Source organism: Mixophyes fleayi, chromosome 5 (genome assembly GCF_038048845.1).
Source record: "Mixophyes fleayi isolate aMixFle1 chromosome 5, aMixFle1.hap1, whole genome shotgun sequence".
Classification (NCBI taxonomy): Eukaryota; Metazoa; Chordata; class Amphibia; order Anura; family Limnodynastidae; genus Mixophyes; species Mixophyes fleayi.
This window is the reverse complement of record NC_134406.1, coordinates 81,257,092-81,275,887: the sequence shown is the minus strand read 5'-3', so window position 1 is coordinate 81,275,887 and position 18,796 is coordinate 81,257,092. Positions and strand designations below refer to the sequence as shown.

The following is an 18,796-nucleotide window of genomic DNA, read 5'->3' as shown; positions in this document are numbered from 1 at the left end:
TCAGATGCCAATACTAACATTTGTGCCACTGAGAATACACACATAAGAACACAACTTAGCTAGCAACATCTACATTCAGGCCGCATATTTGCATTCTATTCTAAATCAGTGCCTCTGTGTATAAAATTGTGATTCTGCCTTTTGCTCTCTCCAGTTTTCTCACTTCTTGTCGCCCGTTTGCAGAATCCTATCATCACTTAGTATTAAGTTAAGTTTAATAGATTTTACACAAATTATATTTTACTTTGCTCTCTGATAGCAGAAAACTCTTAGTTCAAATGGCATTGTTTTTATTTTTATTAAATTGTGTATATATTTAATAGCAATGCTGTGCATACACTAATTTTCAGTTTGGAGGACATATTGTTCTCATATTTTCTAAGTTTATACGGTCACCTGAAAACCAGGCAGCTTCCTCCTATATCAAAATGACATTTACATGCCCCAAAGTGCATGGTTCTCCCAGTAGCCTTCAAGTACCATGCAGTAATCCCAAACATTTTATTATAAAAGGGACATATTAGCTTAATTAGAAATTATGTAATCATTTTATGAAACAGTCACATTGAATAAAAATACGGAGACATACTTAATGATTTATAACTTTTATCTCTTTGACCTTTGTATTTGTAATCAAGGCTTTTTTCTTTTCAAGAATAACTTAAACTGACATGCATTTTAATTACATCAGTTCCTTAAAACCATCTCTTCCATAATGTCCTCTGTGGAAATCTCATCGTACACAGATGCTACAGATGACATGAAAGCACATTTATTTATATTTTTAAAATTAAGTTTAATAGATTTTACGATATAGTCTTACTCTATGTAACCTTTAAAATACTTTCATTTGTAAAAAAAAAATAATCTTGATATAAATATTAAAACTAAAAGAATCACTTGATGGCAAAATAATTATCAGTGTGATATAATATTTGTGTTTAAACAGTAAACTCTTTTTTACACTCATTTGGCACAAATAAATCCTCTTAACAAAATAAAACATGGATGATTTTTTGCAGTGCTTACACAGTACATATTTTCATTTCAGAAGACTGGATAGTTTAACATTAACATTAGTATACTACATTACATGCTTTTATGGAAACCATTCTACAGCACATTAAACATTTGTTTTTAATACAGAAACGTAACAAAGGGCAAAACAAGTCTATAATTTTTCATTCCATTCAGATTATAACAAACTTTTTAAGTTAACAACTAGGCAAATAACTGTCATTCACATTTTGCAATAATAATAATAAAAATAATAATAGTAATAGCAAACACCTGCATAAATGAAACTTGTCATTAATAAAGAATAATTTGTTAGAGGAGAACGAGAAGCAAAAACAGTCTGCTATACAAAATGCTTTACATGGCATTTAGGGGAGCAATTTTCTTATTGTCATAGACTTTTTTTATAATAATGAATTTAAGCTCACATGTCACATGTGCTTGACATCATGGCTTATAGGTAGAAATAAAATACTTTTGTGACAAGAACAGGTAAAATAACAACGATTATGATTGTCCATTACTTAATAATAAGAGAATATTCCTCTGATTTTTATCATTTGTTTCATTGACAAAAATAGAGCACATATTTTGGCCCTGAATTACCCATTGTTTGCTTTTATAAATAACACAGGGATTCTTAATTTGATTATGAATGTTGTGACTTTACAGTTGGTTTATGATATATTTTCTACTTTCTACAAACATTTATTTGGGGTTTTCTATTAGTTTCATTCAATTGCTAAGAATATAAGGGCACTGTGCAAATAAACGTATGGTTCTGTGAATGCACCATTTATTTAAATAATGATGTTATTTTTTAATTGTTTTTCCCAATTAAGAATAATAATAAATACAAATCATTATTTATTTTCTGCTGCCTTACTGAAATCCAGCACTTACAAACACTGTATTCTACACATCAAGCAAGCCCCAGATATTGCTTAAAAAAGTTATTTGCAAAACTTCTAGTGAAAACTTTGCAACATAGTTGACTCCTAATACTGCGTACTGATAGCTGATATGTTTAAAGGCTATATGTCAGTCATAAAGCAGCAGAAACGTCAATGACAATTATGTGCACATCATTTTATTATGAGTTGGAGGATATGGATTAAAACAGGTTTAACATCTTTAAACCATTTTTTAATCTATGGCCACAAAATTTCATGGGTGTGCACTAATAATGATATCTCTTTATTCTGTGTCTATATGTGATATGAGGTGTCAAGGCACAAAATTTTGGTGTAGTCAAAAAATTTGTACAGAACTAACTGAATTAATGTAACTGTGATCAGAATGGCTAACGTTAAAATGTACATATTAATACACTCAAGAGAAAGTGTTTACAAATGCAAAATGTACAGTTACATAACTGAATGTTGCATGTTAGTGTCACTTATCTTTTAAAATTTGTATTTCGCTAGAATAAGAGGCAAATTCTAAAACAATATCATTATATATGCCAATTTCCTGTGCATGATCGTGTCCAGTGATATGTTTCATTTAAATAAATTATTCAGTTTTAATTTATCCAAATATCTGCAAGGAATACTGAAGAGAGCTGTGAAATAAAATCAGATATGTGGCCATCCGATCATTTATAAGTGAAAATTAATTTACAATACACATTGCTTATTTAAGTAGTCAAATAATTATTCTGTAGTGCATCTGTTAGAAAACAGCACAGTAACCATATAAGACCCCTGTTGATACAGACACATTGTTTAAATACACCTCCATGATAAAAACATTTGCTCTTACATTTCATTTGGCATATGAATACATCAATAAACAAGAATACAAAAAAACTTTTTTTTTGACACATTACTTGTACTAGGACAGAAATAAAAAAGTGCATAATAAAGAGAGCCTTTCTGAAACTCAAAAACCTTTTCCGGTGTCTCCAAAGAACTTAAGGCAGAGTTCCACTTAGCAGACCATAATGTTGACCATTCCAGTGAGGTATCTGGACAATGCCTGGTTATATAGGCTTTTTAACATCACACAAGGATCCGTTTTCCAAGGATAACACAATGGCTGTCAGATAAAGGCACTCTTGTGTACAGCTATAGGCATCATACTTTTTGGCAGTGTAAATATGTGTCTTTACATTATGGTTGAGCCCTTAATGGGTTCCTGAAAAAATCGAAAAGAAGACATTTATGAGTTAATATATGAGTTCCTAAAATAAGTGAAATGACTTTGTTATATAGTACCCCATTCTATACAGCAACCTTCATTTATCAACAGACACAGATTCGAGAGAATTATTCCAAAATGAAAGCTCAGCACAAATTTCAGGGTGCCATCTTCCAAAAAGAGTGCTAATCTCAATCATATTCTTCAGATGTTGACCAGGACAGCTGATAAATCCAGTTGGATGATGATGATATCTAATCATGTTTGTGATCATCTTCTGGCCACAGTAACTTTGCCCTGAATAATCAGCCATTTGTTCTGCACGCAAACTTGAAGTGCACCACGGTGTGCAGAGAAGAACAAAAACCTGAAGAGGATCATTGTGGTAAAGCATGAACATCAAGCGTCCAACGCTCTACCACTCCTTTCTCCTAAATTACTGCTCAGTGTTGCTCATTTATGTTAAATTAAATCAATCAATCAATCTTAAATTAATCAAGAGACTAAGTGAGCTATGGAAATGTCTTTATTAAATGTGCATGACAGAAGACAGATGGTTCCCTATGGCTTTAGGAGACTAATAATGTATCAAAATAAGAATATTGGGGATTATTTTTCTAAATAAAATAATGCAAAATTGATTCCACCACAATTGTTTTGTGCAAGAAATTGAATACAGACTTCTGGAGTGAAAGACACAAGAGGGTAAATGTATCAAGCTGAAAGTTTTCCAGCGAGTTTGAAAAGTGGAGATGTTACCTATAGCAACCAATCAGATTCTAGCTGTCATTTTGTAGAATGTACTAAATAAATGATAGAATCTGATTGACCCGCTGAAAAACTCTCAGCTTGATACATTTACCACAAGGACTGTTCCTGCCTGAAACCCCAGTGTGCACATTCAGAAAGGATACATTTTAAAATCTCTATTTTTTTTTAATATTTTTTTCTTTACTGAGGATTGCACCTGCTTCCTTTCTGCTGCTAGACATTACTGTATCAGACTCCTTGTTATCATGAAATATCAAATGCACCTGGGGTATAATCTCATTTTTTGTAGCAATATTTTTTCTTATTTTTAGTGGAATGTCTAGAGTGATAGAAAGTAACATTACAGGGAAAGGTGGTGCCAGTCAATGTGTCTCTGTGTAAATTGAAATAGTTGAGTTCAATGTTAGCCTTTGTAACGTAAATATTGTTGCTATATAAATGCTTGCAGGCAGGCAAGGTCAATGGGAGGGCAGAGCAGTAGTGAGGCGTGGGCCTTGCGGTAGTAGTACTCAGCAGTACTGTGCAAAAGCACGTAAAGCCACTGATAGGGACATCACATGGGGACCCGACTCTGTAAAGGCTCGGATTTCCCACATTTAGTTTTTGTGGCCATATTGGATGCTGGGACCGGGGAGGTCCCGGCAGAAGTGGGGGTGCGTGGCAGATGCCGCAAGGCTGAAAATTTGGATCAACCCCTTAAGTAAGTAATGGGGGATCCCCACCACCAGGGGTAGCACAGAAAATGTACCAGAAGTGTTGGAGTGTGGCTGGTAGCCACAAGGGCTAATGCATATTAGAAGAGGGAATATTTCCCATCAAAAATGCCCCTTTAAGAAACCAGGGGAGCCACATATCCTATGCACCAAATGCTGGATTCAGCAGGGAGCCACTGTATGAAGTACTAAAATGTTAGCATACGTGGTACCAAGCTACGCGAAGTACATTTTAGAGTACCATATCGCATCACTGACAAGGGCGCATGTGCAAAGGGAATCAAGGCTCTAATGACTGGCTGCAAGGGAGCTGTTTGAGGATGCTGTGACATGAAGGCTTGTGTCGCTGGAGAGGGTTCTGGGAGGTGCTGGTGAGTGCGGTTTCTGTTGGAGTAGGGAACAGTGACAGCTGGATCAGTTAGAGGGGACAGAGGAGTGTGGTAGAGACAGCAGATGTCTGACGAGCAGATGTAATAAGTGCAGGAGTTAAAAGACAGGACCTAGCAGTGTGAGAGGAAGTGTGACATAGTCAAGAGATAAATATTAAGTCAAAAGGAGATTCAACTATATAAAAAACAATTTAGGGATCAGAAATCTGTGAGGAAACGAGAGCAGATATATTTATTAACTAAATAGACTAGTGGGGACACATAAGTATACCGACATCAGACTGTTGTCATACTGCAAGTGAGAATGATTATTAACTGTATATATGGTTATAGGAGATAGATTTTTACCATGTTAAGAGTATAGATGTGGAGGACTTAATTACTCATATACCACAGAGACTACTCCACGTGAACGTAAAGTCCACCCTAATTATACCTATGTGCCAATTAACCATTTCAAAGAGCACCACACATCATGAGAAAGGATTCATGGCCACATGTCATGTGGGACTGAGCATTATTGTACCTGTAAATAGAAAGATTTTACAATGAACAGCAGCATAGTTGGACCCTTCAGTTAGGGAAGTGCTGTGAGATAATGTAAGTCTGCAGTGCGAGAATCCCTGGTTACTAGGATGTATCATCTGAAAGCAGTCTGGACGTGTTCATAGAACAGTAGTCATTTTAGTTATCAATGAATATCTCTGGATACTTGGGATTATGGTATGTACAGCAGCAGGAAAACAGCCCCCTTGGAAAGGACTCCTATTCCATGAGTGGGGGGGGGGGGGGGGGTGGGCGGTCGGTGCATTGCTATAAGTTGTAGAAGAGAGTCCTTGGGGTAGGAGATGCTGTGCATGGACGGAGGAGAGTTCCTGGTTATTGGGATGATAGAATTAATGTGCAAGAACCTCTGGTACATGTCAACTGTCTGTATGTATCAATAACTCTGGATGTCTACTTTGGAAACACTGTACCCAGGAAACCGGGTATGTGCACATGTTAATACATTTTATCCTCATTTTTAACAATTAATTTTATTAGTAAGTACTTATTCCCGCATTTTAATAATTAGATATTGTAATTCACAAAAGTGTCAAACCATGTGTGCCAACATTTCTGTCAGCTAGTGACCATTGCCCTGAAGAAGGCCATTAGGTCTGAAATGTTAAAGCACTGCTGGTAAGCATTATTAACTGTGTTATTCATTGTGGTATATTCTTTTTTATTAGCATTATGATTTGGTTCTGCATTATTTGCTTTTTTGTTTTGCTTGGGTTTTATTTTGTTCATTATATTGTGTTATTATGCTTTTGGCTGTATACAGTTATGATATGTCGATACTCTATTTGTTGTAGTGTTTTTTTTAATTTTTATTTTACGTATTATTTTATTAAAACTTAAGTATCAAGCATTCCGGATAGTCATTCTGGATCACGTCAGTGGAACCTTGCAGTACCGAATATGACTTACCATAAGATCCTTGGCAATACTCTTCTGTTCTTTACTCCTCTGAGTTAAAGATCCTTGCAACACAAAATTTCTATTAAATGTTCTCATTGTGGTCAACACTGGAATTTCTGGTTCTTCATCTTTTCACATAAGAAAAAAAAAGGAATATGGTATGACAATTATGTAGCAATAATTAATATCTAACTTAACAAGGTTTATTTGAATGTCAAAGTATTGTGCAGTAAGAATCTGAAATGAAGATTTTACCCTTTTACCACCAACTAGGGAAGAGTATAATAAGTTTCTTTCTACTACAATTTGTATTAATATCTTTTATCTTTTAAGTCTGGCCCCTTAAGTATGGGAAATTGACTTTGGTAAGAGAAATTATGGGACTCATTAACTATAATTTTGGCCAACCTTGTTTATGAGTCATAACCCTCATGGACTATTTAAAGATCCTGGTCTCTAAAACATTTCCTGATGAAGTCTGCTTCAGTGGATGAAAAGCATGGATTTTGATCAGTCCCAACTTTCATATCAACAAGCACTGAACGTATATAACTGAGCTACAGAAGGCAACCACAATCAGGTGGACCACTAAAAGATGAATCCAGAACATAATAGGATAGGGAGAAAGAGCAGACACTTCAGTCTCCAGTGGAGATAAACACAGAGGACGTCGCACTCAGAACAAATACAGAACACATTAGACACATAAAAGAACAGACTGAAATTAAGTTTATACTATGTGTTTAATCAAATACATGTACGTTGACTAATAGATTATATTCACTTTAATTTACATATTTACAGAGGAATTAAAATTACTGACAAGTTTTAAATTGCCATAGCCCAGCCTCCCAGGAGAATTTTACACTGGGCATTCTAGTCTTCACTGTAACTCATCAGAACCATAGAACCTCATATCATCAAATTATCATTAGACAATTGAAAGCTGTGGGGACACCTCCCACTAAAAAGTATGAGGGTCTTTTCCAAACATAACAATTTAAGTATCAATGTGTCTGCAGTTACAATAAACGACTACCTTAATAGTTTGACACAGAACCAAGCTAAATTCAGAGGCCTAGTCACTAGAACACTAACTACTAAAGAGTTACACAGATGCTCAAATGGTATCCTGCAAATAGTCCGCTTCAAAAAAATCCAGTCCAGCCTGTCAGTTCCATCTCCTTCAAGTTCTAAAATGGGGATATACCTCATCAAGGTCTCATCAACCCCTCCATGAGAAGGGCCCATGGAAACTATTGTAGTAACTGATCGCAAGTCCACCTATAACAAGCCTACTTCTCCCAGGACACACAGATGTGCAGTACTAGATTACCAAAGGTCTTTTTGAATTTACACAAGCCAGTAGTCTAATTTCAGTTCAGAGCTAAAAGGCACAGCTCATTGCTCAATGATAGACAGCCATTATTCAGTCCTTGCAGATTCTCATGATTAACAGCCAACCCTCCTCCTTTGTCTATATCAAACTGACCTAGGCATGAACACAACAAAATGCAAGAGGTGTGGTCGCACATAGAAGAGGACTGGCATCTGTTTATTATAGAATATTCCTGTCATTTTATACAAATGGGGTGAACGCTCAACACAGACATCAGGATCATCAAAGGAAAAGAAGAAAGAGGCACTCCAGTCCACAAAAAAAATTCAAATTAAAAAATCATTTTATTTTAAATTTCATTAAAAATTATTACTAATTTTCAGATTTTCAGACACAATGGTGAAATATTAATTAAAATTGTGTATGTGTGTAAGAAACTAGGGCCTAATTCATTAAGGAATGAGTGGTGGCTCAGCATGATGAAATACAGATGCTTAAATAAGATATAGCTCAAGCCTTCAACAGGGTTAGATACATAGTTGATGAGGTTGAAAAAAGACACCAGTCCATCAAGTTCAACCTATTTTGGATCTCCTGCGATCCTGCACTTATATTTGAAATTAATCCAGAGTAGGCAACCGCCCATCTGTTTCAATTTTGAAAATCCCCCCAGACTCAATATTGCAATCCAATTTTTACCCTATATCCACTACTATCCTTTATTTTAAATTAACGGTCATATCCCTGGATACACCTTTCCGCTAAAAATTTGTCTAACCCTTTCTTAAACATATCTATTGAATCTGCCATCACAACCTTCCCTGGCAATGAATTCCATATCTTGACTGCCCTTACTGTAAAGAACCCCTTCCTTTGCTGGTTGTGAAATTTCCTCTCCTCTAACCTTAGGGGATGACCACGAGTCCTGTGTATGGTCCTTGGGGTAAAAAGTTCCCATGAAAGCTCTCTGTATTGACCCCTAATGTATTTGTACATAGTAATCATATCTCCCCTTAGGCGCCTCTTTTCTAAAGTAAACATGCCTAAATTGGCTAACCTTTCCTCATAACTTAATGACTCCATACCCTTTATCAATTTTGTCGCCCTTCTCTGAACCCTTTCTAGTTCCAAATTATCTTTTTCATAGAGTGGTGCCCAGAACTGTACTGCATATTCAAGATGAGGTCTTACCAATGATTTATACAATGGCAAAATTACACTGTCTTCCCTTGCATCTATGCCCCTTTTTATGCATGCCAATACTTTGTTTGCCCATGCAGCTGCTGCTTGACATTGAGCACTATTGCTAAGTCTACTGTCTACGAGCACTCCCAAATCCTTTTCCATTATAGATTCTCCCAAATTAATTCCATTTAATTTATAGATTGCGTTCTTGTTTTTGATCCCATTTATCTGTGTTAAACCTCATATTCCATTTAGCCGCCCAATCCTCCAGTTTATTTAAGTCCCTCTGTAGAGAAGCTACATCTTGCTCTGATTTTATTACCTTACAGAGTTTAGTGTCATCTGCAAAAATAGAAACTTTACTCTCTAAACCATCACCAAGGTCATTAATAAATATATTAAAAAGGAGTGGTCCCAGCACGGAACCTTGAGGAACTCCACTTAAGACCTTTGACCAATTAGAAAATGTTCCATTTATCACAACTCTCTGTTCCCTATTCTCTAACCAGTTTTCGATCCAAGTACAAATTTTGATTTCTAGACCCAGTTCCCTTATTTTGTAAACCAACCTCTTGTGTGGCACTGTATCAAAGGCCTTTGCAAAATCTAAGTAGACCACATCTACTGTCCTGCCCATGTCTAAGTTCCCACTAACTTCCTCGTAGAAACTAATTAGATTAGTTTGACATGACCTATCCCTCACAAATCCATGTTGATTCCCACTAATAATTTTATTGCGTACCAAGTAATCCTGAATACTGTCCCTTAAAGTACCTTCCAGTAGTTTCCCCACTATTGATGTCAGGCTTACAGGTCTATAATTCTCTGGTTGTGATCTCGTCCCCTTTTTAAACAACGGCACCACATCTGCTATTCGCCAATCCCTTGGTACTGAGCCTGATGAGATTGAATCTCTGAAAATTAAGAATAGCGGTCTAGCTATTTCCTAGTTTAATTTCATAAGGACCCTTGGGTGTATGCCACCTGGACCTGGAGCTTTATTTATCTTAATATTCTTCAGTCGCCTTTGGACTTCTTCCTCTGACAACCAAGTATTAATTAATGGCATGGTTTCATTTCCATTTTTATGTATTACTCCTGCCATTTGTTCCTCTCTGGTAAATACTGAAGAAAAGAACGTGTTTAATATCTCTGCTTTTTCCTTAGTATCATTTATCAATTCACCCATCTCACTTCTTAGTGGTCCTATATTATCTTTTTTAATCCTTTTGCCATTTATATACTTAAAAAACTTTTTGGGGTTTGTCTTACTTTCTTTTGCAACGTGCCTTTCATTTTCTAATTTAGCCAATCTAATTTCCTTTTTGCATGTTTTATTACATTCCTTGTACCTATGGAAGGACTCCTCTGACCCTTCAGACTTAAACAATTTAAATGCACGCTTCTTCCTTTGCATTTCTTCCCTTACCTTTTTATTTAGCCACATTGGTTTAGACTTAATTCTTTTACATTTATTTCCCATAGGAATGAACTTATACGTGTATGTTTCCAACAACATTTTATGATTATTTATATTTATTTTCATTTCTCTGCTTCTCCCTCTTTCTCTTTTAATTAATACATATCTGGAGAATACATATTTTTTATGATTATTTTGGGGTAAATAGAGAGATTTTTTTCTATATTTTTAAGAGGAGTAAAAGTATTCTGTACGTACCCCAGGAATTAAGAGAGAAACGTTCAATTGTATATCTAAGTGATGTTATGCTTCTCTTCAGCCTAACAAGTATTTCCTTTTCTTTTCTATTGTGTATTCTGACATTTTGTATGTCTATAAGTTTTATCTATTGGTATAATGTATCTATTTTTGTAATTTACAAATTTATGGATTAATTTGCCGGAGTGACACTAAAGATCTCAGATGTTTTTTATTAGCACTGACATTCACACCGATCACAATTGGAACAATGGTATAAATAGACACAAAAGAGAGACAACTAATCATCTTTGAAAAAGTCAGCCCAGAGCAGATGAAATGCGTCAGGTGTCAGTTGGATGATTGTTATTGCATGTCTGAAAAAAAGCAGATCTTCTTAGAACATCAAATTGGATCATATGTGCATTTGGAAATCAGAACTTTCTTCAAGTACGCTGTTCAGCCTGGCTCTACCCATTCAAACAGAAGCACACCTGATTGGGACTACAAACATCTTTTTCAGCTGTCGGAACTTTACAGGGGAATGATTTTCCCTAACAGCCTGTACGACCTTCCTTTGTACCATCAAAACAAGATTCAAGGGGGCGCACTACATATGTATGCTATTTAACGACCTGCATAGAAGAATTATATTTGAGTGTGCACTACCATCTGCTAATTAATCCTACATTTACAATTGTCATCCCTGGTAGACCTATACGTACATCCAGGATTCTACATTACTATTTACAAAGTGTACTGGCCACACACGTTGTTTCATTTATTTTTGCATCAGTCTCTATATTGAAGACTTCATTAATAGACATTTATAATTTGAACTGAGCTTGCTTCTGCTTAAATCAGACACACATACTATTTTCAACATATAAATCCTTTAATGGAGTCAGTGTTTTATGTATCAATCTTAATGTATTTATTCTGAGATTTATATATTTTTATATCTGTTGTATTTATAATTTATCATTGTTTTTTAAAATAACTAATTCTTTAACACTTGGTTAAAATAAAGATTTTTTTGCATCTTAGAGAAGGCCCGCCATCTTTTTCTTTTTTTTATATACATCATATTTTTTATATCTATTACATTATTTATTTATCATTGTTGCCTGTCCCCCTGGTGCACCTTACTTTGTATTTGTTTATTTAAGATGATGTGTGGCTAATTTGTTAAAAAATGTAGGAAGTGTAATAGCACCACTCAGAAGTCCTGCATGGTAAAGTATATCTAATACACGAGAGCAGACAGATAAAGACAAAAGTATAACATGAGGGCTGTATAAAGTATTCCAATGTAAATACAAATTATAGTATTAGAACACGCAATAAAATGTTAACAATAAACTAGGATACCTTTACCAACCTTGCAGAGGAGTTGCTGGTAATTTTCTCCTTTGTTGTCTGGAGGTGTCTATTGTGTGAACCTATCAAAATGAATATAGAAAAGACAGTTAGATTTTCACAATATACAGATTAATCAAGAGATGCATACTGAGCGCAACCTGTGGTTGGTATTAAACCAACATATTTTGGCTTTGCCCACTCCCAAAATCATCAAGGCATGGATCTCAAGATACATGCACTGTTGTATTCGGGTGTAGGCCTACTGTGCCCTACTAAACAAGACACTGCACAAAACATCAAATACCTATGTGGAATCTAAATTTGCCAAAGAACGAAAGAACGCACAGAAAAAATAATATATATATATAATTAATTCCACCTGTAAATAATAAAGGCATTAATGATCAAACAGTAAAACATTTTTTTAACTCATGACATTTATTAGGATGTTCTTAATGTCTACTGAAAAAACCCAAAACATTTTTACAGTTGCTCCTGATTGCAAACACATGTTATAGCATGCATACAAGACTATCATCATTAGTACTCAGGACTTAGACTAGCTCTGTAACTGAAGCAAGATATATGGCAGAAAAACAAGTAATTTTGAGATGCTCAGAGCTTGATTCAGACGTGGCTGCATGTGCTTCAGTTTGGCACGCCCCAACTCTATATTGAATGCAGAAAAATTCCCCTTCCCCGCCCTGTTCACTCCCCGAAATCAAAGGCTGAAGAAAGTGCCTATTGCATTTAAAGACGGGTTGACAGGCCTCATTCACAGATGTATCTCCCGTTCTGGGCATGTGCAGAGTGATTTTGGGCACGATATGCTCAAAATCAGCATGTACGTGCTTTGATGAATCAGGCCCTACATTTCTAGATCACAAAGTAAACTACATGGTTTGACTGGTATGATTACAATGAGATTGATGTAGATATTGCACCCTAAATTATATGCACTAAAACTTTTGCTGGCATATGCAAAACTGCACCTACTGCACCAGTAGTGTGAAAATAGTTTTTTTGCTTAAACAAACAAAAGCATAATATATGCAAGTGCAAGGAAGAAAGCACAAGTGGAGCATTCGAAAACAGCCAATCACAAGCAGTTCGCCATTGCTGGCGACCGTCACCATCAGCACCTGATAATTATATGTGCCATTGACCCACACGCAAATAATACGGCTTGTATAACTTTATATGCATCTGTATCCTGGGCTATATCTGTTCCCAATTGCACAAACACACCCTTACTGGACTTGGCCTTTGTTAGAACGTCCATTCCTTCCCCAATTCTGCCTCTCCAAGTGTCAGACTCAAACAAATCTTTATACACAGGTGTATATGCTTGTGGCCAGTTTTCTGGACATGCACAGAGGTAAATTGGCGTATTACTCACTCTGCATCAGCCCCATTGTGTTCATGGATTCATGGTTAACCTCTCTTAAATATACATTAGATGGAATAGTATGAGATATTTAGGCATAGTCCTCTAAATTACAAAAAAAGATTTATCCTGGAAACCATTAAGTTGGTTTTACCAGTGTGTGAAAAAATTATTTTGAGATGGTCTGTTCTAACAGGTTACATCTCCGTTCCCAACAGACATTTTTGCAAACTTACAAAGACTGGGCAGCCGGATCTCCTGTCAGATTTGCAAATACATGTACATAGACTTTGTGTCCAAATCTCAAAGATCTGAACACCTGGATCAGACACGGCATCATTAGGGCAGTAGGTGCTTTAATACCAGCGTTGGACTGGCCCGCCAGGGTGCCAGAGTATTGCCCGGTAGGCCCACTTGATAGGCCCAACCACCTTTGTTGGTGGGATAGAGCAGTAAGAATCTTGTTTGTTTGTGTTTTTTTTTATTATGATGCACAGTGGGGGGAAGGCATGGGGGGGCGAGTGTGGAAGGGGGGTGATCAAAAGCATTGGTGGTCAGTGGACACAGCAACAGGCAGCTAATCGCTAGGCTGCCTAGTGCTTTGCGGAAAACAGGAAGTCTCACTTCACTTCCTGTCTCCCTGATCTGAGGATTGACACCGGCCAGACCAACTAAAGGGAAGTGAGTGCGGGGGCCTGCCTAAAGTATAGATAGGGGGGTTCCTATACTAAAGTATAGGAAGGGAGGAGCTGCCTATGCTAAACTATAGGAAGGGAGAGCTGTCTATAGTAAACTAGAGGAAAGAGGGGCTGCACATAGAAAACTACATACTCTCTATGTCCCTAGCACTCTGTGTCAGCTTACAGATAAACTTTAAATACAGCAGATTTGGCTGGAATAAACCTTTATTTCAGACAGCACCATTACCTCTCAATAGCAATGTTACAGTTCAGGTCAGAGATTTTTATAACACAGCTTGATGTCTCACTTGTTTCACTTAAATAACTTGAACATAGCAAGGCAAAATAAACCATAAACTTATCTGCCTTCATATGAGTCCTGCAGACATTTCTGGCTTTAGTCCATAGGGCATTCCTTCTGGGCTGGCTTTTAAAACTGGAACTTCAGCTGCAATCATCTCTCAGGAGAACAGTCCAGCAACAGCACTCACTGCCTCCTTGTGATCCTCCATTATCTCAGGAAGCATTGACATAGCACAACTCACAGTAGCCAGCAACCAGCCTCTAGCCTTCAGCAGTCCATTTTTGGTTTCTCTCTCTTTTCCCCAAGAATCTCCTGGAGCCTTTTAGTACATTCTGGCACCAAAATGCCAGTTTTTCACAGTCTTCTTGTAACTTGTTGCAGTGTCTAACTGTCTCTGCATGCTTCTAGTGCGGTCTGTGGCTCTACTGTGCAGCCCGAAGCTCTAGTTTGCAGTTTGTCCACCCAAAAATGGAGGATGCAATTTGCAGTGAACTTCTCAGAGGCACTCTGAGAGATGTAGTTTTCTGAATGAGTGCATGCTGTAATATACCTGTTAATTGCAGGGTATTACACATGCTGTTTGATTTCTGAAACAAATCTGTACATGAGTGGAAAACCTTAATGTTTGTATATCCCGTTTCTTTTTGTTCATTTAAATGTCAGGTTTCTAAAGGCACTATTTTTGCACTTTTATATTACTCTAAGGCATACAAATGCTTCTACTTAGCTACACCTCCCCTAATCTGTCTCATCCAGCTGAATATTGTGTACACTCCTGATGCCACCATCTCTTCACACTCAAAACACAAATTAATTTAGGAGTTGTACTGTCACATCAAAGACCAACCTCCTACCCCTTTAGTACTGTCCCTTTCAACTAAATAAAGGTCCTGTTTCTGTCCTAAATGATTGGTTGGTATAGCCTTATTTATGTCTTAAATACATCTTTGTGCTGAGTGGAAATGAGAACTTACTTTACCTACATGTGCTATGTTAGTGCTCTTTTTTAGCATGTGAAAAATTTTATTATTGTTTGGAGTGCACTTAAAAATATGCTTCTCCATAGACAGCCAGTACTTTTAGTTGGACCCGTCCGTAGGCGAAGTGCATTTGAAAGCACACCATGCACCTATAATAATACATTCTGGTCAAGGATTTCGCTTTAACAAGTGAAAACCATGGGTTATACTGAAACCACCCGAGGCTATTTAGTTTTGGGTCTGGTTGAAGATTTGGGGAGGGATTCTCATTACAATCTCATATATTTATCCAGGGGTCTCAATCCTGTTAGTAAACCCAGCCCCCACAGACCAGGGAACTTTGGGAAAGCAGCAATGCTATTCACCACAGGTTTGCAGCCTTTAGGGAGGGTGGGAGCAGCGTGCTTTTTTTTGTTTCCCTCCCCATGGGAAAGCAGTTAGCCCTGTGCTGACCAGCTTCAAGCTGTTTACCTATAGCAGGGAGCAGAAATCGATTAAGACCTCATAGCCTATGTTGCCTAATGGATCTTATTTCTGCACTGCCCAACTCCACCCAACAGTCTATGCAAACTTTTGCTCCTATACAAATACAGCCATTTTGCTGAGTAGACCTATCAGCCCGTATTAAAATTCCAGATGAATTTTGCAAATCAAGGCACACAGTATGTCAAAATCTGTAGTTGAACTGCAGTGCAGCTATTTTGACCTTAGTAAATGACCTCCATTATGTTTTTAAATAAAAAAAACACTTATCATGTGTCATGTAAAATTTTTGCTACAGTTGACAAGATAGATGAAGAAAAATGATATGTACCTGATTAGTATTATTCTGCTCACGTCTCCTTGTTAGCCGTACACATGGAGCAACATTTAAGCCAGCGACTGTAAGAGCTGATATTCTACTTTCAATATCTGAAATCTAAAAACATAACACAGATTTTATTGATATGCTTTATAAATTAAATGGGGTCTCACCACTACGAACCAATACAGAGCGGCTTTCCCATGCTCTCATCAATAATATGAAACTGACATGCACCCCGGGAAAACAAGTGTGTTTGGGGTAGTTTTGATTTGTAATAAAATATTATTTTAATGGTGCACCACAAGTCCCAATGGGCCCTGGATACCAAGGCATGCTGGAGTTTGTAGTTCTACAATTGTCAGCAAGATTTGGCATCCATGGATTTCTAGTAGTTCTACAAGCACCAACATACACAAACAGCTTACACATGCCAGGGCTTGCTGGGAACAGTAGTGCACCAGTTAAAAGTGCTTTTATCAATTTTTAAACTCTATAGTACCTCAACACCCACCAGGCACAGGTGTTGGGAGAATCACTAGTACTTCCAGCATGGGGCTGTTTTTTTCTAGGGGAGGACCTATATTTTTCTGCATGCTCAATTCCCGTAGGGAATGGATATGAACAGGCTAGGGCTGAGTAACATTATGACATGGGGATCCCATACTGCGAGTTTCCCTGTTACAGCATCACCAGCCCATCCTGTCACAGCCCAGTGTTAGTAGTTTTTTTTGTCACTATCAGTGTAGGCTGTTTTCTTTTTTTTTAATCTATATTTAAAACCAGTCTTCATTGTCAAGATGATGATGATTATGACTGTCTCTACACATACACACAATTACAGTTAACTCAGCACATATGAGTAAATTTGTCTTTTTGTTTAAATGTAATTTTTAGAAGTAAATGCATACAACTCAGCATCAGTCCCACTGTGTGTATGTAAACCAGGGCCTAATGGATGCTGAATCTAAACCTGTCTTCTGTTACATAACCGGGCTGTTTATATTCGGGGAGGCCCGGTGTCTCTCAACCACAAGATAATATCAACATGTCACAAAAATGGTTTATGGCACAACACAGAATAACTATGAATACAGAGAACAATATTTGTGGTCAGTGCATCATATATTCATATAGGGAACATAGCACATCAAAGCACTACTTTTACAACCCATATTTCAGACAATCTCGACACATATTAGTAATGAGTGGAACCAGTCACAAGACGTGTCAAGCCTAGACTAATCTTATCAGGAAAATAGAGTTATTAAGTATTTTCCCATATAATTTATTTAACATAGTCATGTTTTCTATCTCTTTATGCAGAATTCCTGACTAAAAGTGTGTTGGGCAAAAAGGCAATCAAACCTGTAAAACTAATCAGCATGCCAGCACACCTCTTTCAGTAAGGCCACATGGAAAGGGGTTGAGGTGGAAAAAATAAAAAGTGTGGTTTAAAAAGTCATGAAATTAATGTTGAAAACTGTAAATGCTTGTGGTTTGTCTGCTATAGAGGATCTGTCCACTTTTTAGCCTTCTTACTGGCAGCAGAACCTGAAATGTATGTGAGTGTGAATTTTCTGTTTCTGTTTTTATTTCTGTTTTATTTTAAGAAACTGTATTGCATTTGTATATATGTATGCCAATTTGTTATATTTTTATTGTGAATTTATTTGTCTTATTAAATGTCATTTAATAAGGTTCTGTCTTTGTGTTCTTAACAAATTCATGTGCCAGATACAATGTATATAAAATATCTACACACACTTATTGAAACTGCAGGTGTTTGTGATATAAAGTAAAACAATTTAATAACAACCTGGTGCTACCAATTAATTCTCATAGGGATGATGTAAATAAATAATTATTATAAAGTAGTGCAAATCAAAGGATAGCTGATCCATTAGTCAATGTTAAGGCAAAAACTAGAACAAAATAATCAGAGCACTATACCTTATGAAATCCACATCTCATTCAAAATGTTTCTTTACAAAATATTACTTTCATACAAATTAATCCTTAAAAACAATAGATCATTATTGATAAAAATGTAAAATGTTCACAGCTCTTTCATCAATCTTTCATCAATCTTTTACACATAATGATATATTGTTTTAAGTAGTAATTGTTTCAATAAGGAGGCAATTTGGGTGAGTTGTTTCACAAGTTATAGTGCTGTGATCATTATGTTTTCTTTTTTTGTGGCGCAAAGCCTGAAATAAAGATAAATCACCTGTAATGTGAGCTTGCAACCAACAAAATTCAAGTGAAAAAGAAATATAATTTTTTTTAAGAAAAAGATGTCAAATAAAAAAATAAAAACATACCCTGGTTGCATAAGCATGCACAATTCATCGGCTTCGCACACCTGCAGGTTTGAAAAAGTGGAGATGTTTTCTATAAAAACCAATCAGATTCTAGCTTTCATTTCATAGAATGTACTAAATAAATGAGAACTAGAATCTGATTGGTTGCTATAGGCAACATCTCCACTTTTCAAACCTGCTGTGTAGTAAATATACCCCCTGGACTTTGGAATTCTATCCCTGACTTTAAGATGTCAGGGAGTAACTGGACGAGCCAGGAAGTAACTGGAGACCTCCT

General features: G+C 36.5%; 1 protein-coding gene across 2 annotated transcripts in view; it reads right to left on the bottom strand.

Annotated features, from left to right (window-relative positions):
• Positions 1 to 589: 589 nt before the first annotated feature.
• Positions 590 to 18,796, bottom strand: part of MYRIP (myosin VIIA and Rab interacting protein) — a 359,094-nt gene continuing 340,887 nt past the window's right edge. For both annotated transcript variants that reach the window (XM_075212459.1, XM_075212460.1), the window contains 4 exons: positions 16,205 to 16,309; positions 12,059 to 12,119; positions 6,506 to 6,624; positions 590 to 3,156 (listed from right to left, as the gene is read on the bottom strand). In XM_075212459.1, the coding sequence (XP_075068560.1) occupies positions 3,127 to 3,156; positions 6,506 to 6,624; positions 12,059 to 12,119; positions 16,205 to 16,309 (315 nt within the window). In that variant the 3' untranslated portion in view covers positions 590 to 3,126. The remainder of the gene's footprint in view (positions 3,157 to 6,505; positions 6,625 to 12,058; positions 12,120 to 16,204; positions 16,310 to 18,796) is intronic.